We start from the raw sequence: 27614 nt of genomic DNA on the forward strand, positions 1-27614 counted from the left end.
TACTTTGTACTACATGGATATCTTGTTGATGGCCTGGCAGTATTTGGTATGGAATGTAGACATATCAGCATCTGTTACAATTGAACACATAACAATTTTTGTGATTTGACATAGAAAAATTATCTTTCAGTTAATTCCTATTTTGATCCGCAGGAGGAGTTTGCTGGATATGATTTTGAAAACCGGCTTCATGTGCGTATCCATACTGCTTTAGCATCATTGAAAGAAGGTGTTCCACAGTGATGTTTGCCAAACTGGAATCCTCTTCAGTGCACATATGATTGAACTTCAATCAATTTCTGCACTTTATGCTGTTAATATTCAGCAAAGTGGTCGGCCAGATCCAAGGAAAGCTGTATAAGACCCAAGCATGTAGAATATCTTTAAACGTATTAAGAATGGTTTCACTGGCAAATGTGAGATGACGCAGATCAGTTGCTTTGTTATAGATAGTTAAAAAGGTGGTGGCTTAGAGGATTCCAAGGACTATCAAGTGACCTTGCTTATTTTAACCACCACTTTGGAATGGTGCAGTTCAGTTTAGACCTAACTCAATTATCTGTACAGTTTAATGAAGCACAGAGTCTTTTCATGTCACTGGTGCATATTCTAATGGCCTTGGTTGTGTAGTAGGTCAGGACTGAAGGAGGATTCATGGCTTTTGCCTTTTTCAGGCAAAATAGACAGCCATATTGTTAAAAACAATAGCCATACTTTTTGTTGCACTAATTTTATTTATACTTTGCGGAGATTTTATGCCATTGTTATTTTAAAATGTGTAAAAAAAAAAAAAATATTGGTAGCACTTTTTAATCCCTTTTGTATTGGACCCAGAGAACACCAGCAGCAAAGGACTTGAGTTCATTTCTGCTCAGGGTCATTTGTTAATTATGAGTGAAAGATGCAGTCTTTTTGAAATGCCTCTGAAACCACTACACCAAAATGTTATTTGATCTTCTGTGTTAGCATTCTTTTAAGTGTCCAGATACCTCAGTTGTGGATCAGATGTAAATTGTGAAATTCATACATTTGTAAAGGATAACTCTGGAAAACAGGGTACTGAACAAACAAAACTGCCTTGTAGCATCTCAGTGTCGAATTAATTACTTTGTCATTTGTTTTGTCATATTATAATATTGGGTTTTTAATTGATTGTTACAAACATCGTACAGGGAACAGTTAGATTTTTATTCTGTATTAGCTTATGCAGTTGCCAAGTTATTTATGCGCCATTACTTAAGAGATGTGAACCATTGAATAAGAACATGTAACATATCACTTGGATGTAGATACGACTTGGAAACACCACCATTGATTGGTTTCAAATATATTTTTTTATGAATTATTGAAATATTAGGCATGGTTTAACTGCAGAAAAACCTGCATACATCATCCCTGAGTGATACATATTTGGGTTTATGTATATATTGGAACACCATGTGTGGATTGTCCAGCAACTGTGAATGTTTGGTGCATCAAACTACTCTTTTTCCTGAAACTGTTAATTCCTTACTGCGATACTATTCTACAGGTACTGGTATTTCTCTATCTTGCCCAAGTGGTCAGTTGGTGTGGGACAGACCCTGGGGTGTTTCTGTTCAACTGTAACTCCATGAAGAAACTTAATTGTTGCTGGTTGCATAGTTTAATTTTATTTGAATATTTAGACTGTTGCACAGAAATATGTCTTGATTTCAAATCTGTTTTCCTGTTTTACAAAGCTGGTGATCCTAGAAGCTCAATCCCCTTATGTACACAATGTTGTGCAGTTCTGTATGGGGGCTGGATTTTTGTTTTGTTTTGGATAGAATGAAATATCTGACATTTTTGACACCTGTTTACTTGGGTAAAGTAATGAAGTGTGACTCTTTATGAAGTTCTTACATGAGAGTGTTAACATTTGGTTGTGGCACACATGCCACTCTGGGAAAGGGAAACAAAAGTTAAAAATTGTAATGAATTGAGTTCTGTAATTAACCCAATGCTTGTATTAATGGAGGAAAGCTTGTATTGAAAAATGACTTAATTACAGAATGGACTAATACTTGCAAATGAATTCACTGGGAACATAAAACAAGTGTTTTCTGCTTGATCATCACAGCAGTTTACTATCAGGTACTTTGAGCTGAATTGTTCATTGTGTACATGATTGGAATATGGATGACAAAATCTTTCCCTGTTGTTTTGACTGTATGTAAACTGCCGTTACTCATCTGCATTAAACAAAGTGACCAGATGTGGCTAATACCTAGTGTTATTGTATCAGAAATTGTAAGTAGTCATCATAATGTACAGTAAAACTTCATGAATCTGATGTGAGACAGGTTCTGAACTTTGGAGGCTGATTTTCCAGACCGTTGAATATCATTCCAATAGACTTTGAAGTCATAGCTTCACCTATCCTCCTTACTCTCCCCACCCCCACTTCTTTATTGTGCCTTTTCCCTTGCTTTCCAGTCCTGAAGAAGGGTCTCCATCTGAAATTGTTTATTCATTTCCATAGATAATGTCTGACTGCTGGTTCACAAGATCACAAGACAAAGGAGCAGGAGTAGGCAATTCGGCCCATCAAGTCTGCTCTGCCACTCCACCATGAGCTGAACTATTCTTCCATCTAGTTTTAATTTCTGGCTTTTCCCCCATATCCCTTGATACCCTATAGATACCCTCCAGCATTTTGTGTGTGTTGCTTTGGATTTGCAGCATCTGCAGAATTTCTCGTGTTTATGATCCACCACTTTGTAACCTTTGTTCCTGAGCATTGTTTCCATGCCAGGCCATGATGCAACCACTCAGGATATTTTTCACTGTACATCTATAGAGGTTTGCCAGTGCTTTTGGTTACATGCTGAATCTGCAAACTCCTAAGAAAATAATGACACGTACTGTGGGATTTGGCGACATTAACTTAAAACATCGACTGTTTTACGCTCAACACAGATGCCACAAGTGTTCAGTCTTGTCATGACTTTGTTTTTAGTGATGGAAGTTAGGTGTTTGGGGTCAGTGTAATGAAACAACAGAGTAAGTGGCTTGTGGTTTCCTGTTGTGTAATACACAGTGCGGCTACATGCTGAAAACTTGAAAAAGAAACGAGGTGTAGGTTTAGGACGGAGACATTTCGGTTCTGTTCGTTGCCCCACAGTCTGCTGAAACTTTCCAGCTTTTACTGTATTTTTGAACACATTTTTAGATTTTTCGCTGCTGGAGTTGTTTGGTTTTCATTTGAAATGGTTAATTGGGCAGGCAGGGTGACCCGGCGCAGGACCCTGAAGCAAGGGAAATATTACCATGCCAACGTTTTCACCACGTGATTGGTCATTCACACAGACGGGCCTGTCTTGATTGGTAGGATATGCAATAGTGACGTGTCTAGCGTAGACAATCTCCCAAATGTGTGTTTGTGGGTGCCCATGCGCAGTAGCACTGATCACCTCAAAACGCGTTAGGCGCTGGGCTACGGCAAGCAGCTGGCGAGCGGTGCGGCGACGACGTGCGACAACGCAGGGTTGGTGCAGCTCGGCTGTCGAGAGCGCTAAAGTCCCCACCTTCGGTCCCGGAACGTGAGAGGGGAGGGAGGGACACGGGTCAGGGATCCCTCGCTGTGTACAGGGTGGGCTAGAACCTTTCTCCCACCACCACTACCCGTGCTCACAGAGGGGTCTGACTGGGCAGGGAGAAGTACGGGGATGTTATTGAAGAGGTGAACTGAGAATCTTAAGAGTGTACTGAGGAGGGTGAGTGCCACTTCAGAGTCAGAGTAGTACTGCATGGATACAAATCCTTGTTGATTCTGATCAGTGTCCACCCAACCAATTTCAATTTCCTGTAGCAAACGAGGAAATCTGCAGATGCCAGAAGAAATCGCTGAGACAGATTCTGTAGTATCATTTAAAAAGTACTCGAATAGATACACGAAGGAGGTGGGCTCAGAGGAATATGGGCAGAACACAGGAAATTGGGGCAACATACACAAAATGCTGGTGGAACGCAGCAGGCCAGGCAGCATCTATAGGAAGAAGTACAGTCGACGTTCCTGCTGCGTCCCATATTCATCTGAGCCCACCTCCTTCATGTATCTATTCGAGTACTTTTTAAATGATACTACAGAATCTGTTTCAGCGATTTCTTCTGGCATCTCGTTCCACATACTAACCACTCTCTGTTGAAAAGTTGTCCTTTAGGTCCCCTTTAAATCGTTGCCCCATACATTTCTCAGCCTGCTTTTTATGGTCATTTGGCATGGCATAAACAATTTGTGCCATCGAGAGAAATTAAAATTCTTTTGTAATTACCCAGCAATGTGCAGGATAGGTAGAAATTGCCTCAGAATGAGGAGCTGTCAGGTGGATGGGTTTCTGGATCATTGCCATATCTAATGTAAATGCAGATGTTGGTGTGTCTGGATAGATTCTGATTTACAAGTAGTCTTTTGACCCTTGTGAATAGATGCTTGCCTGCTAGTGCTACTATAAACCATGTCAAAGATCTTGCTGAAGTTTACATAGACAATGTATGCCACTCTGCTCTTTGTAAATTCTCTTGAGTTCCCTCTTCAAAACATTAAACATTGGGACAGTGTCATAAGATGTTTGCCCATAAGGTTGTGAAGACTGGAGGAGAGCAGAGATCACTGTTGCCCGGTAATCCATGAGCTTTCTGCCAGGCCATGATTTGGTGAAAAGGTTAAGATGTATTCCTTAACTGTTGTGAATTCAAGGAGTCACCACAATGGAAGCAGACATGGAGTGGAGAGTGGAATGGACACGACAGAATACATCTGAGTCGTTTGTCCAAATATCTTGATGTGACATACTGTAGTGTCAAATTCATGTCTAGTTTAACTGCAGAATCTTCAGCCATTTGTTTTTGTTTGTTCATTATGTGCTATGTTATATGATGCGGTTGATCATGATCTTTCCATGACCATGGTCGTTATTGGCAAGTTTTTCTACAGAAGTGGGTTGTCTGGGGGAGGGAGCTAAGTAGGGGTGATCTGTAGGTTAGCTTTTAACCACATTAAAAATACATTTCAGCTATCTTGCATTTATGTATTATTAGAATATTCTTTTTGGCTGCACTTAATTGAGGGGTAGATTTTATTCTCACCAAGGAAAATGGAAGGACAGTTTCCAACAGTTGGGAACCTGTAATTTGATCTAGGTTGGAGCAGAATAATTAAAGTCTTGGCACATTATAATTTAGTCCTGTAACAGGAACTGTCTATTTCCAAGAATACAGTGTTAATAAGGCCAATGCTGACATTGGCAGATTCTGGCAATGCACGGTACAGATAACATAGCATTTTTCTGCTGAAAGCTCAACATGCGAGAAGCTTGGGATAGCTAAGGAGCTGTTATGATTTGTCATGTTCAGAGAATGCATGGTGTCTACGCCTACAGGTCCAGGCAGGGTGAGACAAAGCTGTGGGAGAAATCATGGTGCCAAAGGCTAGCAACCATCCTGGGGGGGGGCAAGGATATGGGTGATTGGTAGACTTGGGTTTTGGGAGAGGATTGGGGATTAAGTCTGGGGAAAGGGTCAGGGAGCTGACTTTGGACATGTGAATCCTGCACATCGCTCACATAAAATGTTTTAGCTGTACCTCATCCATCAATTAACTTCCACCAGTTACCATGAGCCATTCCTACAGAAAATGCAGAGCTGGTGACACAGTGGTGTCCGGGTGAGAACGTGTATCCAGGGGTGCTCCACCTCTGAGTAAAATGACTATCTGCCTTTACTGAAAGTCATTTGTGGTGCAATAAAAAAGTACACTGCTTGAGGGGATTCTACAGCACTAACATTGGCTCTCATGGTGTTTTATTTATAAAAGGTTGCTGCATTGTTTCCCTCATTTAAAGAGTGATTGTAAATTTAGACATTTAATCTCACTTTGGGACATATTGAAATATTTTGTTTGGTTAAAAAAGTTAGTCAAGTTAAATTGGCCATTTGAGCCAAAGGGCCTGCTACTCTAAATCTAAAATATATAATGGAAAAGTGATAATACAGAAAAGATTGCAGATGAAATCTGTCAAGGACTAAACCTGTACTCAATTTTCCAGCTTTCTTGAAAGTTTGAAACAAGGTGATGATTCTTTCTGAAGAGGACTGAAAGGAATATTTTTCAGTTGTTGGCAAGGTAATCTAATGCAGTTACTTAGATAGCACCTGAAATTTTCAATGCAGTTTCTTAAAGATATATAATAGAATGTAAAAATATTTGCTAAGTAAGAAACTACATAAAAGTTAGAATGAGTAGTTAATCAGCTGTAATTGAATGTTAGAGCAGATTTGAATGGCCTAATTCTGCTTCTACATTTTATGATCTCAGTATGATGGTGGTGGTGCAATGGGTAAATACTGGAGTACTAATCCAGAGGCTGGTATCTAATTCAGATGGGACACAGTTTGGTAGGACAGCCCCATGAGAGTTAATGGTACAATGGTATGCGGGTGGAAAAGAGTGGCCTTGGAGTCCAGGATATCAATACTGGACCCCCACGAAGATTTAGATCACTATGTAAAACCGGACAGGAAACTCTTGACAGCCACTTATTGATAAAATGATTCTCTTCCATGATGAGCATGTTGCAGCTTTATTAAAATGTCAGACCACACTTGGATTATTCTTTCAGTTTTGGTCACCTTATTAACTGAAGAATGTAGAAGCTTTAGAGAGAGTGCAGAGAAGATTTACCAGGACGCTGCCTGGATTAGAGAACCTGTCTTATGAAGAGCTCTTGGGTGGGAAGGAGGATGGACAGCCAGAGACTTTTTCCCTGGGTGGAAAAGGCTAACATGAGGGGGTATAGTTTTAAGGTGATTGAAGGAAAATATAGGGGGGAGATGTCAGAAGTGTTTTTTTTTACACAGTGGAATGCACTGCCAGGAGTTGTGGAAGAGGCAAATGTATTTAACAGACTCCTAGATAGGTTAGTAGAGAAAAGAAAAATGGAAGGCTAAGTGGGAGTGAAGCTGGCAGAGTAGGCTAAACATTGTGGGCCAAAGGGCTGCTGTTCTAATTGGAGGAAGCAAAGTCAAAAAGGTTGTCTGGGTGGGAAGCTTCAGTGTCATATGTTGTGAAATTTATTGACTTTGTGGCAGTAATACAATGCAATACATAATAAAAATATAAATTACAGTATATGTGTGTATGTATTTATCTTGTATGTGTGTGTGTATATATATATATATATATATATAGAGTTAAATGAAATAATTAGTGCAAAAATAGAAATTTAAAAAGTAGTGAGGTAGTGTTCTTTAGTTCAGAATCAGGTTTATTATCACCGGCATGTGATGTGAAATTTGTTAACTTAGCAGCAGCAGTTCAATGCAATACATAATCTAGCAGAGAGAGAAAAAAAATTACAAATAAAATAAAACATAATAAATAAAAAGTAAATCAATTGCGTATATTGAATAGATTATTTTTTAAATGTGCAAAAACAAATACTGTATATTTTAAAATAGTGAGGTAGTGTTCAAAGCTTCAAAGTCCATTCAGGAATCGGATGGCAGAGGGGAAGCTGTTCCTGAATTGCTGAGTGTGTGCCTTCAGGCTTCTGTATCTCCTATCTGATGGTAACAGTGAGAAAAGGGCATGCCCTGGGTGCTGGAGGTCTTTAATAATGCCTTTCTGAGACATCGCTCCCTAAAGATGTCCTGACTAAGATGGAGCTGACTAGATTTACAACCTTCTGCAGCTTGAATGTCCATTCAGAAATCGGATGGCGAGGGGAAGAAGCTGTTCCTGAATTGTTGAGTGCATGCCTTCAGCCTTCTGTACCTCCTTCCAGATGGTAACAAATGAGAACAGGGCATAACCTGGGTGATGGAAGTCTGCCTTTCTGAGGCACTGCTCTCTGAAAGTGTTCTGGTCACTACGGAGGCTAGTGCTCATGGTGGAGCTGACTAAGTTTACAACACACTGCAGCTTACTTCAATCCTGTGCAGTGCCCCCCCTACCCCCAACATACCAGACAGTGATGCAGCCAGTTCAAATGCTCTCCATGGTACATGGAGACATTTTCAAGTGTTTTGGGTGACATAACAAATTTTCTCAAACTCCTAATGAAATACAGCTGTTGTTGTGCCTTCTTTGTAGCTGCATCAATATGTTGGGTCCAGGTTAGATCCTCAGAGATGTCGACATCCAAGACTTGAAATTTTCTCTTCTGATCTCTCTGAGGACTGGACTGTGCTCCCTCCTGTTCCACAATCAACTCTTTGGTCGTACAGACATGGAGTTCAAGATTGTTGCTGTGATACCACTCAACTAGTTGAATATTTCGCTCCAGTACGGCCTCTCATCCCATCTTGTATCAGCAAACTTATAGATGGCCATTGAGTTGTGCCTAGCCACACAGTTGTCTGTAGAGAGAGTAGAGCAGTAGGCCAGACACACACCATTGGAGGTGCGCCAGTGTTGATTGTCAGTGAGGTTGTGGTCTTTCAGTTAGGAAGTCGAGGATCTAGTTGCAGAGGGAGGTGGAAAGTAGCATTAGGCACAGCTAACAATGAGGAGGTGCCTGGTGAGATCAGCTGCACTTACTCAGGACTATGTTGTGTTAAAATGCAAAAATGGCGAAGTGCTGGGCAGTGACCAAGAAGTGAAAGTCCAAATCACCTAACGTGAATGTTCAGTGCAATCATAAGGGAAGTGCACCAGTCTCTATTTTCTAAGAAGGTTCAGCTCGTCTCCTAACACTAACAAACATCTACAGGTATATTATTGAAGGTGTCCTAACTGCCTCGTGGCTGGTTTGGTAAATCAAATCACAGGAATCTTAGAAGCTGCAGGGAGTCTGGGACTTTGTGTGGTTCATCATTAGCTCACCCCTCCCCGCCATCAGTAATATCCTCAAAGATCCCCACCATCTGGACCATGTCATCTTCTCACAGCTACCATCAGGTAGCGGGTACAGAAGCCTGAATTCCCACACCACCAGATTCAAGAAAAGCTCCTTGCTCTTCATACATGTGGTTCTTGGACCATCTGACACCAGCCTGGTCACTTCAGATTAGCAACACTATGACCACTTTGACCACCTTGCACTAAAATAGACTGTTTTTTATTCTAATTGTGTTTTCTTGTAAAACTTGTGTATCATTTATTTTCTTGTTTAAACTCCATTTCTGATGCTATGTGCCTGCAATGGTGCTGTAAGTTTTTCATTGGACCTGTACACACATGTACTTGTGCATATGACGATAAACTCAACTTCTCACTGTGATAATGATATTATCATTTCCACATCCCCTACCATCAATATCCTGAGGCACCTGCGAGAAACAAAAATGCAGCTGGACCTGCTACTGCAGTAAATACACTGCTAATCATCCCTCAACCCACGGCCTTTCCACCAAGTCACAGATCACTCTTCCCATTGCTGCATGACTGCAACACTCAACAATCAAGTAACTTGACACCATGTGGAAAAAGAATACCACCTTGATTTTGTCCCCAAATGTTTCTTGCCTTCACTACTGATCCTTGAGCTGCAGTTTGTACCAAATAACAGCAGAAATTCTTGCCTAGGCTACTGTGGCAGCTCTTTGCAAACTTCTGACCACTGTCACGTACCCCGTGACCGGGTTACCAAACCAGCAGAAATGGAATACATGTTGGAGTCTGGTATTACTGTAACTAAATGTTTATTAGTAAACTAACTAATACAGTACTATAAAATGCAAATATATGAAACAGGTTAGCAATGATATATCCAGAAATGTGGAAATAGGAATCAAAACCAAGCTCTTTCAAAGTCTAGGGGTAAATGAATAGTCTTACGATGGTGCAGAGTTCAGTTCAGTTTAGCTTAGGTTGAGGTAGTTGCTGGTGTACCGTTGGGGGGGGGGGGGGGGAGAGAGCAAGAGGTGATGCAGTTGCAGTTGATCTTCCCGTTGTCTTCCTGTCCTGTTAAGGTCACCGACTGTGACCCCGGACCTGGCACGACCGTTCTTCAGTGGTAGGCTTGTCACCCAGGCAAGGGTAGACACACAAACAAGCCCCCACCGGTCGCACCCCGAATTGATCCTCCAAACCCCCACCTTCATGTGGGTGCACAATGCTCTTCCAGTGTCCCGAGGTGTGTCTCCCTGGTGTGTCTGTCTGTCTTCGCAGACCTGCTTTTTTGCTTCCTCTCTCTGTTGCTTTGCTTCTTCCGCCTCTAACTTAAGTGTCTCCAGCCTCATCTCTTCCAGACGTATCTGGACCTCTAGAGGAAACATTTCTACCTCCTCCTCACTAAAGCGTTTCGTAGAAATATAGTGCTCCACTATTATCACTCGGAGCTCCATGTTCTTCATACTCTTCTGTGCCTTAAGTTTCAATGCATTAACAACTTCCCACAACTCATCCTTTTTAGCTTTCCTTAAGCCTAAGCCCGCAGGGTCTGGTCTTGACAGAAAATCCTCAACATCCATTTCTGCTGTTTTCCACACAACCAAATCAGACAAGGGAATTTACCTCAGTCAATTCAACAGCCCCCCAATTTTACATTCAAATCTCGGACGAGCCCCCAATTTGTCACGTAAAATTGGGGATCTTCCCTCCCGACTGCTTCTCATCCTCCTTACCCTTTCTGCTAGTTCCCAGCTAACTCTCTGACTTAGCCGGTGGGCACTCTCTACCATCTCTACTACCCCTCTGATAGCTCTTACTTGGAAGAAATGTTACCTTGTGGGTTAAGGCATACTCATCTGCTAACTTGGCAGTCACGGACAGAGTTTTTGCCTCCTTCTCGTCCAAGTACGTCCTCATACCCTCAGGGCTGTAGCTTTTAAACTGCTCAATCAGCATCAAATGTTTGAGTTTGTCAAGATCCTCACTGGCCCCTTTCGAGGCACACCAATGCACAAAGTACATTTGCATCTCACGGGCAAACTCTAAGTACGTGCGGTCCCACGGCTTCCTCAAATTCCGGAACCTTTGCCGGTATGCCTCTGGAACCAACTCGTAAATCCTCAGTATAGCCCCTTTTACTTCATCATAATTCTTTGCCTCATCCGCAGACAACGCCGAATAGGCTTGCTGAGCCTTCCCCTTAAGAACACTCTGTAACAGGACAGCCCACTTCTCCTTCAGCCAGTTCTGATTCACAGTGACTTTCTCAAAATGCAGAAAATACCTATCGACATCCGTTTCCTCAAATGGGGGTACCAACTTAATTTCCTGACTCACCTTGAACCCCCGTGCTGGGTCTACTGCCTGAGGGCCTGTATTGTGCTGTAGGTTTTCTATATTTCTATGTTTAGAGAGCTGCAACATTACCTCACAGCTCTTGTTTCTGATTCCAATATCTACAGGTCTCATTGCTCCCTTTCTTTCCCAGTTTATCACTTATTCCGATAATAATCCATATTGCTGTTATTGTTATCAACGTAGATAACTTTGTTTTATGTGGTTCTGCTCAGTCCTTCAACCTATCCAAATAAATCTGGAACTTCTCCACAGCTGACGCAAGGCATATCCTCCTGGCTTTATGCAGTCTGGAGAGGTGGTAATATTAAATTTAATTCCATCATGTAAATTATTTATATCATGTATATTCGGGGTTGTCCACTAATCATAGCCTGCCATTCAGATAAAGACTTCTCTATTCCTACTCCTTGTGTCCAGTTTACTATCCACATTAACATTTCACATCTGATCCCACATGCTTTAATTTTGTATGTGGTTTTGATAAAAGTCCCTTATGTGGGACTTTTGTAAATGTATTGAAACTGTTAAAACACTACATTCCCTCTCCCTCTCCCTCTTCCTCTCCCCCAACCCCCTCGCCCTCCCATTCATCCTCTCTCTCTGTCTCACTCATCCTTATCTTTGCTGCTAGTCACACCCCAAAAAAAACTGTAGTTTCAAATTCCAAATTTGTGAAGCAACAAATAATCTGCTCAAGGAAATCAGCAGGTTGAACATTATCTGGTAGGGGGATAGGAATTGATTTTACAGTTCAAAACAGTGAATTAGGATTGAGAATGGAGAAGGGATATAGCCAGTATAAACAGGAGGAGGGAGGTGGTGAGACAGGAGCTTAAGGTGTGGACTGAAGAGTGGGGTTTACGATCACAGGCAGATTATGTTAAGAGGGAAGGGGAGCGGTGTGATCAGTGGGGGCAGACAAATAGAGAAAAGGTTGAGTTGCAGATGGAGACAACTTCCTGAGGGAGATCAGCAGGAACATAAGGAGCTACAGGAATCTGAAAAGGAAGATGATACTGGAAACCATTAGGGGAGAGGTGAAAGGCAGGTGGAACCGGGAGAGTGGAGGTGTTTGAGGGAAAGCAGATGAAAATGACAGGATTAGAGGTGGACTGGTAAGTGAGGGGCAATGGGAAAGGGGGATAAAACCCACTAGATGGGGAGACTAAAGTGGGATAATTCATTTCATACCATTGGGTTGTAGACTACCAGGCAGAATATGCAATGTTGCTCCTCCAGTTTGCGCTGTGCCTCACTGTGGCAGTGGAGAAGCTAGAGGATGAACAGCTCATGGTGGGAATGGGTAGAAAACCTGAAATGGGATGTAACTGGGAGTAATGGTGGCCATTGCAGACCTTCTGTATGTGCACTGAACTGGTTGCCCAGTCTGCACTTGATCTCATTGGAGTCTTCCCTTTTCACTCTCAGTCCTGATGTCAGGTTTTGACCCAAGATATTTACATTATTTTCTTTCCACAGATGCTGCTCAACCCACTGAGTTTCTCCAGCAGAATATGTCTTGTTTAACTATCTCTTCTGTCATACAGTGTGCCCTCACCTTGTCATCCTTGCTCTTGCTCTTTACTGGAACATGACAATCCGCTCCCACACACGGCTCCCAATTAACTCCCCCAGATCCTGTCTAATAATGTCATACTCTGCCATACATAATTTAGTACTTTCCACAAGGTCCAAACTTGTGACATGATTCCACAGTACTGTAGGAGATCCTGCTCCCTACTTAGTTCCTTGATATGTTGTTCCAAAATGCCGTCACAACTGCATTCCAGAAATGCATTTTCAGTGGTATTAATGTTAATTTGATTTGTACAATTCTATATGTAAGTTGAAGTCACACATAATAAGGTTTGTACCATTTCTGCATCCATCTGTAATTTCCTTCAACACCATTCCCTACATGTACAACCTCCATTGCTATTTTCTGTGCCTAAACCCAACACTGGGAGACTTCATGTCAGGGATCTTGGAGTTAATATCCTTCCTCACTATAGAATGTATTCCCTCTTTTGCAAACAGTCTTCCGAATACTGAATAGATCTGAATGCTCAGTTCCTGTTCCTGAATATTCTCGAGCCTCGTCTCCGTAACAGTAACGTTATCATTATCCATTTATAATTGTGCAGTGAATTAGTCAACCTTCATGTGAACACTCCATAAGCTGGGACACACTCCCTTCAGGCTTGCATTCTTAACCATCCAGCATAATTTTGCACCATGATTTTGCTTTTCTCTCAGTCCTCCACTCTTTCATTTTAATTCCCATATCTTGACCTAATTTTATTTTTTGGATTCATCGAGTTAGACTGCTGTTTCTTCCATTTAGCATTCATGTATACAGTAATAATTTCATCCAGCTAACACCTTCTAAAAAGGGATAAGCTTTGTGTGTCACATGCACGTCAAAATAGGAAGACAACTGTGTCACTTACGTCAATGCTGAACATAGTTTGAAGATGTGCTGGAGGCAGCCTGCAAGTGTTGCCATGCATCCATCTGCAACATAGTATGCCCATAACTTAGTTACCTTAACCCTTTGGAATATGAGAGAAAATTGGAGTACCTGAAAGAAATCCTCATGGTCACGGGGAGAACTTACATACACAGAGCAGTGGGAATTAAACCCGAATCATTGGCACTGTGAAGTGATAATGGTAACTGCTATGCTTCTGTGACACAGCCTCAGAATAGAGGGCTGTCTTTTTAGAAATAAGATGAGACGGAATTTATTTAGCCAAAGAGAGGTGAATATGTGGAATTAGTTGCCACAGGCAGCTGGAAGCCAAGTCTTTGCGTATATTTAAGGCAGAAGTTGATAGATTCTTGATTGGTCAGTATGAAGGGATACGAGGAGAGGACAGGAGATTGGGGCTAAGAGGAAAATTAGATTAGCCATGATGAAATGGTGGAGTAGACTCAATGGGCCAAATAGTCTAATTCTGCTCCTATATCTTATGAACTCCTCAACTTCTGCTCACACTTATGTATTCTGAAAATTAAGAAGTCTGAGATTGGTGTCTGGGAAGTTGAAATGCTTGCTAGTTTTGATATGTCATTGAGAAGACTGGGTGCTGTTTTTTGGACTTGCATTGAATTTCATTATAACAGTATGGATGACAGAAAAGAGAACAGGCTAGAAGTTGGTATTGAAATAAAATGAAAATTAACTAGAAGCTTTGGAACTTGTTTGTAAATTAACTGATTGTGTCTCTCAAAATACCATTTTGTGAGCATAGAACATTGAATGTGAGGATGATTTCTCCCAAAAGACAGTGACTGTTGGCTCAATTGCCATTTTCATGAGATGATTAGAGTGATAAAAAGGCCAGTAAGTTTAGTGACAACACAAAAACACGTCCTTCGAGCCACAACACGTTCAAGTTGATGGTAAGACCACATTTGGAGTATTGTGTACAGTTTTGGTTACTCTGTTATGGGAATGACATTATTAAATTGGAAAGAGTGCAGAGGTTAACAAGGATGCTGCCAGGATTTGAGGGCCCAAGTAAATAGGGCAGGCTTGGACTTTACTGCTTGAAGCATGGGAGATTGAGGGGTGACTTTATGTAGTTGTTCAAAATTATGAGGGACATTGATAGGGTGAATGTACAGTCTTTTTCCCCAGGAAACTAGAGAGCATATGGTTAAGGTGAGAAGTGAAGGGTTTAAAAGAGACCTAAGGGCACATCTTCACACAGAAAATGGTAAAAATATGAAATGTGCTGCCTGAGAATGTGGCTGAGGCTAGTATCATAACAGTGTTTAAAATACATTTGGATAAATACATGGATATGAGGGGTTTATAATGATATGGCCCCAAACATGCACAACTGGGACTAGCTTGGAGGGACAAGACCTACCAGTATTTGCAAGGGCAAGGCCTGATTAGGGATAGTTAACATGGCTTTGTGTGTGGGAAATCGTGCCTCACAAATTTGACAGAGTTTTTTCAAAGAAGAAGACTGGTGAGAACAGGACAGTAGATGTTGCCTTCATGGACTTTGGTAAGGGCTTTGACAAGGTCCTGCATGGTAGGCTGGTCTGGTGGATCTGGCAAACTTACGCAGGGTCAATGTCAGTGTCTCTACTGCCTTGATGAGGTCAGATGCAGGTTGGAGGAGATACTCTTTCTGGGTGGTCTCCATTGATTGTTCTACCATCCTGTAACCACCCCATCTATTCACCCACCCATCTTTTTTCATTTTCCCAGATTCTCATAGACCTCTTCCCTTCCCCCAGCCTCATGACCTGCCCATCATGTCTTCTGGTTCACCACCCGTATCCCATGGTCTGCTGTCATCTCCTATCAGATTCCTTCTACCCTAGCCCTTTACCTCTTCTACCTATCACCTCCCAACTTCTCACATTATGCCCCCCACCCACCAAGCTTTTCCCCTCAACTGGTATTACCTTCCAGCTTTTACTCCTCCCCTGCCCACCTTATTTTGGCTTCTGTCCCCTTCCTTTCCAGTCTTGATGAAGGGTCTTAGCCTGAAACACGTTATTTCCCTCCTTAGATACCACCCAACTTGCTGAGATTCCCCAGTGTTTTGTGTGATGAAAAAAAATCAGCCATGATTGAATGTGAGAGCAGACTCACTAGGCCATCTGGCCTAATTCTGCTGCTATGGTTTTATGAGATCCAATATGAGCTAGTCAATTCTATACAGAATTGGTGAAAGGAGACAGAAAATGATCATGGACAGACTGGAGGCCTGCCACCAGTGGTGTGACCTAGGGATCTGTGCTGAGCCCACTGTGATTTGTCATCTATATAAATGATTTGGATGACAATGTTGTTGATCTGGTTTGCAAGTTTGTGGATAATGCCAAAATTGGTGGTGTGTTGGACAGTGAAGAATGTTATCTAAGTTTACAATAGGAACTTGTTGGAACAGGTCAAGAAAAGGCAGGTAGAATTTAACTCTTTCAAGGAGGTGGTGTATTTTGGTAAGTTAAATCAGGGCAGGACTTGTACAGTAAATGGTAGGTCCTTGGAGAGTTCTACACAACAAGTACATTGTTCCTAGCAAGTGGTGATGCAGGTAGATATGATAGTGAAGAACATGAATATGTCAACACTTAAATATGGAGGAATGGGGGTGGATATGGATCATGTGCAGACAGATGTGATTTAGTATTAGTGATTAATTTGGTATCACGGTCAGCATAGACACCATGGTTGAAGGGCCTGGTCCAGTGGTGTACTATTCTTTCTTCTATGTAAGAAAATATTGGCAAGCTTGTTTTTATTGTTCAAGGCTTTGAATACAGGAGTTGATGCATCATGTTACAACTGTACAAATTGATAGTGAATTCTGAATGCCCATTTATAGGAAAGATGACATTAGCTGGAAAGGTTGCAGACATGTTAGGCTGAAGAGCTTATTTCTGTGCTGTAGGTTCCCATGATTCTATACTACATATTACAGGTATTTTACCAACAGGAACCCTGATATCCAATGTGTAACATTCTTAAGTTACATAATCTGATTCATGAATATGAAAAGATCATAGTCTGTTTCTCTTAACTGAAATTATCTAATATTTATTTGCTTTTTAAATTTAAATTCTAATTTTGCTCAGAATCTACGTTGCTTAACTCAAATGATCTATTATTCTGCTCCTCCTTATATTGGCCACCAACCTGACATTGTCATCCTGATTTTCTAATTTTTCCATGTCTTTGTCCTTTTCTGTTTTTGCTGTCCAGCTCCAGTCCTTTGAGATCGTCATTTTCCTTTGATGACAATCTCTGATGTACTTTTTTTTGTTGCTTAAGTGCAGGCTCTAGTGGAATTTTTAATGCAAACCAAAACTTCATACAATCAGACATTGGCAATCATTGAGCAGGATAAATATTCTATTGAAAAATTTGTATCTACCTTTTGTATTGTAACTGCTTAATCATTGTTGTAGAAATTAGCATCACACTATGCAAATCTGCCGCCTTATTAGTGACAAGGAAGGGTTTAACTTGGACATTAGATTCAATCATAGAGGCTAGAATTTAGGTCATCATCACTTTTGTTGTTTTCATTCTGATTTCAGATATATTGGGAACCAATCAAGATGCCTTCCCACGGCAAACTGGTGGTGCCTGATGGTTTGAAAACTCTGCTGGAGGCATTGGGCAGAGCTGTGATGCAAGACCAGCCTGACAACATCCAACAATTTGCCTCTTCATATTTCAAGGAGTTATTACAGTTTCGAGATGGTTTGTATTCTGCCTTGTTTTACTTTGTTGAATAAATATAAGTATTCCAAATATTTTAAATTTTAACACATTTTCAATGGAAAGTGAGTTAAGCACAGTTCCATTTTACTGTTCATTTTTCCATTTCCATTAGGGAATCCGTCAATTGATATGAATGACCTAGTGAAAATGTTTCATGTGAGTAGAGGTAAGAACATTCAGCTAATTCATCAGTCCCTTTAGTGACAATGTTTAACAATTGTACAGTGGGTATGTCACAGTGCTCTTTGCTTCATTCAATTAAACAATAGAATATATAATTATTCTATAAAACTGCATCTGAAATTTCATGAATTATAGACTTGCGGAATTGTTATGGCTCAGAAGAAAATTTTTAGAGCTATCCTTTCTGTCCCATTCATCTGTTCTTCCCCATGGTTTTGCAAATTACTTTGCTTAATCACTTATTCCTTCTCCTTTTGAAAGCTGTGACAATCCTGTTTTTTTTTACTCAGCAGTGAGCTCCAGAGTTTCTTTTCATATTATTTTGTGTCTTTTCTTTTTCCCTTTTAATTTAAGTGTTTGTTGTTTGACTTTGAATACCTACTAGCAGGAATAGTCTGTAATCTCGTATTCCTTTCCCATTCCTCTTCCCTTCAATCCTCTTTGCTACAAGAGCAGCAGTCTACAGTCTAATATTTAGAATGCTCAATAGCAGAATAAACCTTTCAAACTTTGTGAGTCATGAGTAGGAAAAGAGGATCAGAAATGGAACATTTCATTTTAGAAACTGTAATCAATTTTATTTGAATACCATAATTGATTATTAAGTACAAATTATATTTTTCTAATGGCTCTCTGACCTTATTGAGCTACTTTGGAATCACACTGGTCTGACAAATATCTTTTTAAAAACTATTTTTGGTTTCCAGACAAGCTACGGGGAAGATTATATTTGAACTGTTGATGTGCCTAGTTTAAGTCCAGGTTGCTTTTGTTTTGGAGCATTATGCAATGGAATATATTTCTTTTTTGGAGAGAAACATTTTTCATTCTTTGTCACTTTCTGCATACCTGAAAGTGTAACTATGTGTCTTTGAAATATTACAGGGAACTCAGAGCACGTTGTTTTGGGAGTGTTTAAAAATCCCAGCCTTTGTGTTTGGTTCAGGGTTTGTTTTTGTTTTTATGTTTAATAGAATTTGGCATTTTTGTTCAAAAAATAAAATATTGTGCTCTTTTGATAAAATGAAACAAAATAGTAATCTGTAATAACAAATACAGACCAGGCTGTGTGTTATTTTGTTAACAATATTTACATTTTCTTTAAAGTAACAATAACTGTCTTACTTTCACAAATGTACTTGTTAAGATTTACTCCACTGGGATAAGTTGAAGAAGATGGAGGCGCACACCAACAGGGGAGCTGAGTAGACGTAGCAACATTAGTAATAATTAATAGAGTAGACCATTTGCCCCTTCATTTCTGCTCACTCAGTGAGATCATGGCTGATCCTTGACCTGAGCAACACCTTTCTGCACTGATACCCTATCTCTTGATTCTTTTAATCTCCCAGGGTTCAGATAGAAATCTAAACCCATACTTCCTAACTAAATCCTATCTCAAACATCCTGCACCTTAACTAAAACAGCAGAGAAAGCAAGCTTTGGTGGTAAAATATGACCTTTGGTCAAATTCACTGCAGTGGGCCTGATCCACTATTTATTTTATATTTATTCAACGTGTATGAACTTCACAGAGTGAGCCAGCGTTTTATTGCCCATCCACCATTTGAGAAAATAGTGGTGAGCACTATAGTCCTCGAGTTATGGGTATACACACAGTGGTGTTAAGGAGGATGTTCTGGGATTTTTACTCAGTGACGGTGAAGGAACAGTGATATATTTCCAAGTCAGGATGGTGTGTGGCTTCAGGGCAACTTCCAAGGGCTGGTATTTCCTGTGCTTTTGTTCCAGTCCTTCCAGCTGGTAGAGGTGATTTGAAAGATGCTGTCTAACGAGCCTTGGTTAGTGTGCATCCTGTAGGTAATACAGAGTGCTCTTACTGTATGGTGTACGGTTGTGGATGGGTGGCCTGCCCAGGGGAGCTGAGTTTCTTGTGTGATGAAGTTGCTTTCATCCAAGCAAGTGGAGAGTCTGTCATAATCTTGACTTGAGCCTTGTTGATAATTGTCAAGCTTTTGGGAGTCAGGAGGTGAAGTTACTAGTCAAGGGGTTCCTAGCCTCTGATTCGCTCTTGTAGCCATGGTTTCTGATCAATGGTTAACCCATGATATTGATAGGAATTCAGTGAAGGTAATGTCAGTGGGTGATATCTGAATATTGTCACTCATTGCCATGAGAGGGGTGAATGTTAGTTGCCTCGTATCATTCTGGGCCCAGATATTATAAGACCATTAGACAAATAGCCCATTGAATCTACTCTGCCATTTGATCATGGGTGATTTATTTTCCCCTTCAAGCTCCTTCCTCTTGTAACCTGTGATGTCTTTACTAATCGAGAACCTATCAAGCTCTGCTTTGAATTTACCAAATGACTTGACCTCTGCAACCATCTGAGGCAAAGAATTCCACAGATTCATCAACTAAGGCAAAATAAATTCCTCCTCATTTCTGTTCTAAAGGGACATCTTCCTTTTTTGAGGCTGTGCCCTCTGGTCTGACTCTCCCACTAATGGAAAAATGCTCTCATTCACGTATGAAGCCCTTTCAATTAGATATTTTCAATTTAAGGTTTCAGTGATAACCCACCCCCCACCATCCTTTTAAACTTCAGCGAATGCAAACCCAGAAGCATCAAAAGCTCTTCATACATTAACCCTTTCTTTCCTGGGATCATTCTTGCAAACCTCTTCTGAACCCTCTCCAGTGGGTTATTTCTTAGATATCATTTCTTAGATATGAGGTCCAAACTGTTCAGTGCTCCAAATCTGATCGGACCAATGCCTTATAAAGCCTCAACATTACATCCTTGCTAGATGTCCAGGATTTGCTGTGTTTGGATGTATACTGCTTCATTATCTGAGGTGTCACAAATTGTGCCTAACATTATGCAATTATCAGCAAGCATCCTATTTCTGATCTTATGACTGAAGGAAGGTCATTGTTGAGGGAACTGAAGATTGTTGGCCCAAAGTAGTGCCTGATTAACAAAAGAAGGGATATAGAGATACTGTAAACATATCTTACAAGGATGATCACAAAACTGAGAAGTTATAATATCAGAAATGTTTGGAGAGACTGGGGAAATCTAAGGGAGTGTTACCTGATAAGATTGTTAAGGAGTTTGAAAGAGACAAAGTTTCTATTCAAGGGAGAGTTTTAAAGAAGTATCATAAATATCACACACACAAAATGCTGGAGGAACTCAGCAGGTCAGGCAGCATCTATGGAAATTAATAAGCAGTTGATGTTTCAGGATGAAACCCTTCTTCAGGACTCATCATAAATGTTACAATTGCTCATAAATCCACAGATTAACTTTAACTGGAAGAAATTGAGATCAACATCTAGTTGCCTTTGAAGAGATATTGGCGATAGAGTTGACAGTTCAAGGAATAGATTTAATTAAATGCAATAAGGTTGAATGAGATGCAAATGAAGCTTAAATGCAAGAATCAGTATTTGGGCCAAATAGCCAGTTACTACATTATAAATTCTATGTAATGTAATATAGCAACTGATGTAAAGCCCGGTGGAAGTTATTTGCACACCGTGGTAATATATTTTTCTGTGTGCTAACATCCCTTCTAGTGGCTAGGCAATTGTAATTTCTTTCATATAAAATCATTTACTTTTAAGCTTCCTGAAATACCTGAACATTGAAACAAAATTCTCTCGCTGCATATGCTTTTGTAAAATAAAAACAGTTTTGCAACTGTCAATATCCTCTAAAAAGATATACACAGAAAATTCTGTATTTGTGTATCTTTCTGATATAACCATTAGTGGAAAGCATCTGAATCAGGAGAAAACTTACATTAAATATTTAACTTTCATTCACCCATATTCAGACCACCAGGGTTTGAAAAGGTAAGGCAGTAACCTGGCAGAGTGCAGGAAAAAAATCTATTCTGCTCAAAAGAAAGAATAAACTAAATCTTCCTGGGACTCCATGCATTAATAAAGATATAAGTGAACAATTGAAAGTATGAAAAGGGATTAAACAGTATCGTGAGGAGTATCGTAAACAGTATCGTTGGTAGAAAAGTACATGATCAATGAGAATATGAAGGGATTAGAAAAAGGTTAAAAATATTAGAAGGACAACAAAGGGACCATGAAAGTAAATTATCAAAGAACATAAAATATGAAAATATTTTGCAGATGCACTAATAGAAAAAGGTTGGAATGGAAATAGGTTCATTAAGGGACAGACTGGAAAATGCCACAGGTAATGACAGGGGAATACCAGCAATATTATGTTTTCTTCATCAGAGTTAAAACAGGCAAGCATGAGAATGGATGATGAGGTAAATATTGAAGTGACTCTTTTCAAGATAGAAAAAGGCAATTAAATTAGAGGCATTTATTTAAGGAGGACATGACCCCTGGATTATATCCATGCATATTAAAAAATGTACAAAATGAATAGTTTGTTAGGAAAATGTAGTAACGGGGTGGTGGATAGCTAAAACAGTACATATCTACGTACTATGTGAGGTTACCATTGACTGTATGGAGGTATACAAAATCATGAGGGGCATAGGTAAGGTGGATGGCGACTGTCCTCTTCTCAGGATAGAGGAGTATAAAACTAGAAGATTTAAGTTGGGCAGGAAAGATTGAAAAGGACCAGAGGGGATTTTTTTCACAGGTAGTGGGTTTATGAAACCAGCTGAAAAGCAGGTTGTAGAGGTGGATAATCAGAATGTTTAAAATACATTTACACAGATACATGGATTGAAAAGATTTAGAGGGAATGAGCCAAACACAAATGTGGCTAGCTCATGTAATCATACTGGTTGACATCCATGAGATGGGCCGAAGGGTCTGCTGTATAACTATGGTCGGCGGGCTGCAGTCATCACAAGAAGCTACTCATTGGTGAGGCAGTGCGAGGTTTAAAAAAAGCTCGTTGCCTTTCAGAACTTTTCAGCAGGCTGCAATCATTGTGAGAAGTCATTTGTTGGTGAGGCAGAGGAAGGTTTGATAAGAGCTTGGGGCCTTCGAGAACTATTTGGCAGGCTGATCTCTTAGGCCCATAAAAGAAGTGTAGTGTAAACAGAGTGGCCATTGTTGGAGAGGACAGTGCTAAGAGTGGCCAGGTTTTGGCTCAGTAGGCTTGGGTGAGAACAGGCATACAGTAAGACTTAAGCTTGAGAAGTTAGAGGTGTAACAAATGCAGGCAGGATGTGTAGTTAAGGCTGTGGAATGCTTCTTCTGTGAGATGTGGGATTTCAGAGTACCTATTAGTTTCCCTGATGACCACCCCTGCAGGAAGTGCACCCAGTTTCATCTCCTGACTGACCAAGTCAAGGAACTGGAGCTGAAGCTGAATGTACTCAAGTGGACCACTGGAAAATGATGCTGGAGAGGTAGTAATGGGGGACAAAGAAATGGCTGGTGAACTTAATAAGTATTTTGCATCAGTCTTCACTATGGAAGACACTAGCAGTACGCCTGAAGGTCAGGAGTGTCAGGGGGCAGAAGTGAGTGTATTTACTATAATTAAGGAGAAGGTGCTTGGGAAGCTGAAAAGTCTGAAGGTAGGTAATTCACCTGCACCAGACAGGCTACACACCAGGTTTCTGAAAGAGATACCTAAAGAGATTACGGAGGCATTAGTAATTATCCTTCAAGAATCACTAGATTGCAAATATCACTCCATTCTTTAAGAAGGGAGGGAGGCAGGAGAAAGAAAATTGTAGGCCAGTTAGCCTGACTTCAGTGGTTGGGAAGATACTGGAATCAATTATTAAGAATAACGTTTCGGGGTACTTGGAAGCACATGATAAAGTAGGCCAAAGTCAGCATGGTTTCCTCAAGAGGAAATCTTGCCTGAAAACTGACTTGGATTTCATTGAGGAAATAACAGGCAGGATAGTCAAAGGAGAGTTAGCGGCTGTTGTTTACTTGGATTTTCAGAAGGCCATTGACTAGATGCTACATATGAAGCTGCTTAACAAGGTAAGAGCTCATGGTATTACAGCAAAGATATTAGCATGGATAGAAGATTGGCTGACTGGCAGGAGGCAAAGAGTGGGAATTAAGGGGGCTTATTCCCTTGGCTGCTGATGACGAGTAGTGTGCCGCAGGGGTCAGAATTGGACTGTTCCTTTTCACATTGTATGTCAACGACAGAATTGATGACTTTGTGGCCAAGTTTGCAGAGAAAACAAAGTTAGTTGGAGGAGCAGGTAGTGTTGAGAAAGCAGGGAATCTGCAGAAGGGACAGATTGAAAGAATGGGCAAAGAAATGGCTGGTGGAATATAATGTAGGGAAGTGTATGGTAAATCCCCGGGACCTGACAAGCTGTTCCCTTGGACACTGTGGGAGGCAAGTGCTGAGATTGCTGGGGCCCTAGCAGAGATATTTAAATTGTTCTTAGCAACAGGTGAGGTACAAGAGGAATGGTGTTCTGCTGTTAAAGAAAGGCTCTAAAAAAATAAGGCAATTATAGGCAGTGAGCCTGACATCAGTAGTGGGAAAGTTGAGGGTATTCTGTGTGGACTGGATAGACGTGGACTGATTAAGGATAGTCTGCGTGGCTTTAGAAACATAGAAAATAGGTGCAGGGGTAGGCCATTCGGCCCTTCGAGCCTGCACCGCCATTCAGTCTGATCATGGCTGATCATCCAACTCAGAACCCTGTACCTGCTTTCTCTCCATACCCCTGATCCCTTTAGCCACAAGTGCCATATCTAACTTTGTGTGTGGTAGGCCATGTCTAATCAATCTTGTCCAACAGGTCTGAGATTCTTGTTCCCTGTGTGGATGAGAGTGGGTGCTGGAGGAAGGATGAGCAACCTAACTGTCACCGTAGTTCAGGGAGTCATTCAAGAAGATGGAGAGAAGAGAAATGTAGTGGTAATTGGGGACAGTATAGTCAGGGGAATAGACAGAGTTCTCTGTCGTGAGGATAGAGTGTCCCGAAGGCTGTGTTGCTTGCCTGGTGCCTGTGTTCGGACATCTTATCTGACCTGCAGAGGACTTTGCAGTGGGAGGGGAAAGATCCAGTTGTCAAGGTCCACATGGGTACCCACAACATAGGTAGAACGAGGAAAGAGGTTCTGTGACGGGAATTTTAGCAGTTAGGGACTAAATTAAAAAGCAGAACCAAAAAGGTGGTAATCTCTGGATTACTACCTGAGGCACATACAAATTGGCGTAGGGTCAGGAAGATTAGAGAGTTAAATGTGTGGCCTAAGGATTGGTGTGGGAGAAGTGGGTTTGAATTCATGGGAATTTGGCACCAGTATTGGGGAAGGAGGGAGCTGTACTAATGGGACGGACTCCACCTGAACCGTGATAGGACCTAGATCCTAGGGAATCACATAACCAGGGCTGTGGATAGGGCTTTAAATTAAATAGTAGGGGGTGGGTTCAACAGATTGGAGAAGTAAAGTAAAAAGGAAAAGTGTGGACGAAGATAAAGAAAAAGCAAAAGATAAAAAAGAGGAAAGTAAGAGTGGAGTGAAGAAAAGTCGAGTAAAAGATTTTAAAAGCAGAATGATGGTAAGGGCACTTTATTTGAAAACAAGGTCAGTGAATTTGTGGCAGAAATCAGTACAAAGGGGTATGATTTAGTAGCCATTACAGAGACGTGGTTGCAGGGTGGACAGGATTGTGGAATTAAATATCCAAGGATATTTAACACAGATATATGGTGGGACAGTTGAAGACTTTCTTTCTTTTTAAATCTTTTTATTAATTTTAAGAAAAACATAAGTGAAATATGAATATAAAACATTTGAGAGTACATAATAGTTTAAATAGACAATCAGATATGTAATAATCAATATATAAGGCCTCCCAAACTCATAGTATCAATGTAAAAGAATCAAAAAAAAGAGAAAAAAAAAACCCCAAAAAAACTAAAAGAAAACTTTAAAAAAAACTTTAAAAAAAACTAACCAACATGGGCAATTGCATAATGTTAAATACATACAGTAGTGCCGATAACTCCGAACCTCCATCCAAATAATTAAGGATAATAACAGTAAGGTTCAGGATCAGACCATTTAACTCATATGAAAATGTTGAATAAATGGTCTCCAAGTTTCCTCAAATTTAACTGAAGAATCAAAAACCACGCTTCTAATTTTTTCTAAACTTAAACAAATAGTTTGAGAAAACCACTGAAATACAGTTGCAGGGTTAATTTCTTTCCAATTCAGTAAAATAGATCTTCTAGCCATTAATGTAACAAATGCAATCATTCGTTGAGATGAAGCGGATAGACGATTATTATCTATCATTGGTAAACCAAAAATTGCAGTAAAAGGATGTGGTTGGAAATTGATATTTAAAACTCTTGAAATAATATTAAAAATATCTTTCCAATAATTTTGTAAACAAGGACAAGACCAAAACATATGAGTCAATGAAGCAACATCAGAATGACATCTGTCACAGGTAGAATTAACATAAGAATAAAATCGAGCAAGTTTATCTTTAGACATGTGAGCTCTATGTACAACCTTAAATTGTATTAGGGCATGTTTAGCACAAATAGAGGACGAATTGACCAATGATAAAAATTTTTCCCATTGCTCAGTAGATATAGGACAATGCAATTCTTCTTGCCATTCCTTCTTAATTTTTTCTGATACATCAGGCTGTACATTCATAATCATATTATAAATGATAGCTACTAAACCCTTTTGACAAGGATTGAGGGCTAAAATTCTTTCTGTAATGTCCAATGGACATTCTTTCAAAAAAGACTTTAATTCATTATACAGAAAATTTCTGACTTGCAAATATCTAAAAAAATGTGTTTTAGGTAAATTATATTTATTAGATAGCTGTTCAAAGGACATAATATTATCATCCAAAAACAGATCACGAAAACATGTTATACCTTCTGTTTTCCATAAAAGAAAAGCTTGATCTATAGATGAAGGCCGAAAAAAGTAGTTAGATATTATAGGACATGACAGCATAAACTTATTTAAGCCAAAAAATTTACGAAATTGAAACCAAATTCGTAATGTATACTTGACTATGGGATTAGTTATCTGTTTATTCATTTTGAGTAACGAAAAAGGAAGTGAAGATCCTAAGATTGAGATCAGTGAAAAATCTTGCACAGATTTACATTCCAAATTTACCCATTGTGGGCAAGCAGCTGTAGTCGATTCTTGTGTCCAGAATATTAAATACCGTATATTAACTGCCCAATAGTAAAATCTTAAGTTTGGTAGAGCCAAGCTGCCCTCCTTCTTAGGCTTCTGTAAATATTTTTTGCCTAATCTAGGATTTTTGTTCTGCCACAAATAAGAAGATATTTTAGAGTCAACCATATCAAAAAAAGATTTAGGAATAAAAATTGGTAATGCTTGAAATAAATATAAAAATTTAGGTAATATCTTCATCTTAATGGCATTAACTCTGCCTACCAAAGACAAAGATAGTGGAGACCACCTATTAGCAAGTTGCTTAATTTGATCAATTAAAGGTAGAAAATTAGTAGAAAAAAGGTAGAAAATACCTAAATAAGTAAAATAATCTGTAACAATTCTATATGGTACATGATTATAGATTGGAACATGCATATTTAATGGAAATAGTTCACTCTTATTAAAATTCAATTTATAACCAGAAAAGTTACTAAATTGAGCAAGCAAAGAAGAAATAGCAGGAATAGATCTTTCAGGGTCAGATATATATAATAACAAGTCATCCGCATATAATGATACCTTATACGTCGTCTCCCCACGGGTAATACTGAAAATAGTGGGTGATTCACGAATAGCTATAGCCAAGGGTTCTAAAGCAATGTCAAATAATAAAGGACTTAAAGGATAACCTTGCCTTGTACCCCGAAATAACTGAAAGAAAGGGGATCTTTGATTATTGGTAAAAACCGAAGCTAAGGGTTTATGGTATATTAATTTAATCCATGATATAAATTTTGAACTAAAATTAAAATGTTGCATTGTATTAAATAAATATGGCCATTCGACTCTATCAAATGCTTTTTCGGCATCTAAAGAAATGAC

At 39.9% G+C, this 27614-nt stretch overlaps 2 protein-coding genes across 5 annotated transcripts in view; both read left to right on the forward strand.

The window, feature by feature from the left end:
• Positions 1–2236, forward strand: part of ttc39c (tetratricopeptide repeat domain 39C) — a 57293-nt gene extending 55057 nt beyond the window's left edge. For both annotated transcript variants that reach the window (XM_073045546.1, XM_073045536.1), the window contains one exon: positions 154–2236. In XM_073045546.1, coding sequence (XP_072901647.1) covers positions 154–243 — 90 coding nt within the window. In that variant the 3' untranslated portion in view covers positions 244–2236. The remainder of the gene's footprint in view (positions 1–153) is intronic.
• A 1192-nt stretch (positions 2237–3428) lies between these two features.
• LOC140727790 (uncharacterized) overlaps positions 3429–27614 on the forward strand; it is a 53070-nt gene continuing 28884 nt past the window's right edge. For 2 of the 3 annotated variants that reach the window (XR_012098928.1, XM_073045566.1), the window contains exons 1-4: positions 3429–3508; positions 6069–6145; positions 17282–17447; positions 17581–17634. Coding sequence is in view for 2 of the 3 variants with exons in the window: in XM_073045566.1 (XP_072901667.1) it covers positions 17303–17447; positions 17581–17634 (199 nt within the window). In the remaining variant the exon portion in view is untranslated. Of the gene's footprint in view, positions 3509–3606; positions 3738–6068; positions 6146–17281; positions 17448–17580; positions 17635–27614 lie in introns of those variants that run through there. The other variant, XM_073045558.1, reaches the window with a different exon arrangement.

This window comes from Hemitrygon akajei, chromosome 1 (genome assembly GCF_048418815.1).
Source record: "Hemitrygon akajei chromosome 1, sHemAka1.3, whole genome shotgun sequence".
Lineage (NCBI taxonomy): Eukaryota > Metazoa > Chordata > Chondrichthyes > Myliobatiformes > Dasyatidae > Hemitrygon > Hemitrygon akajei.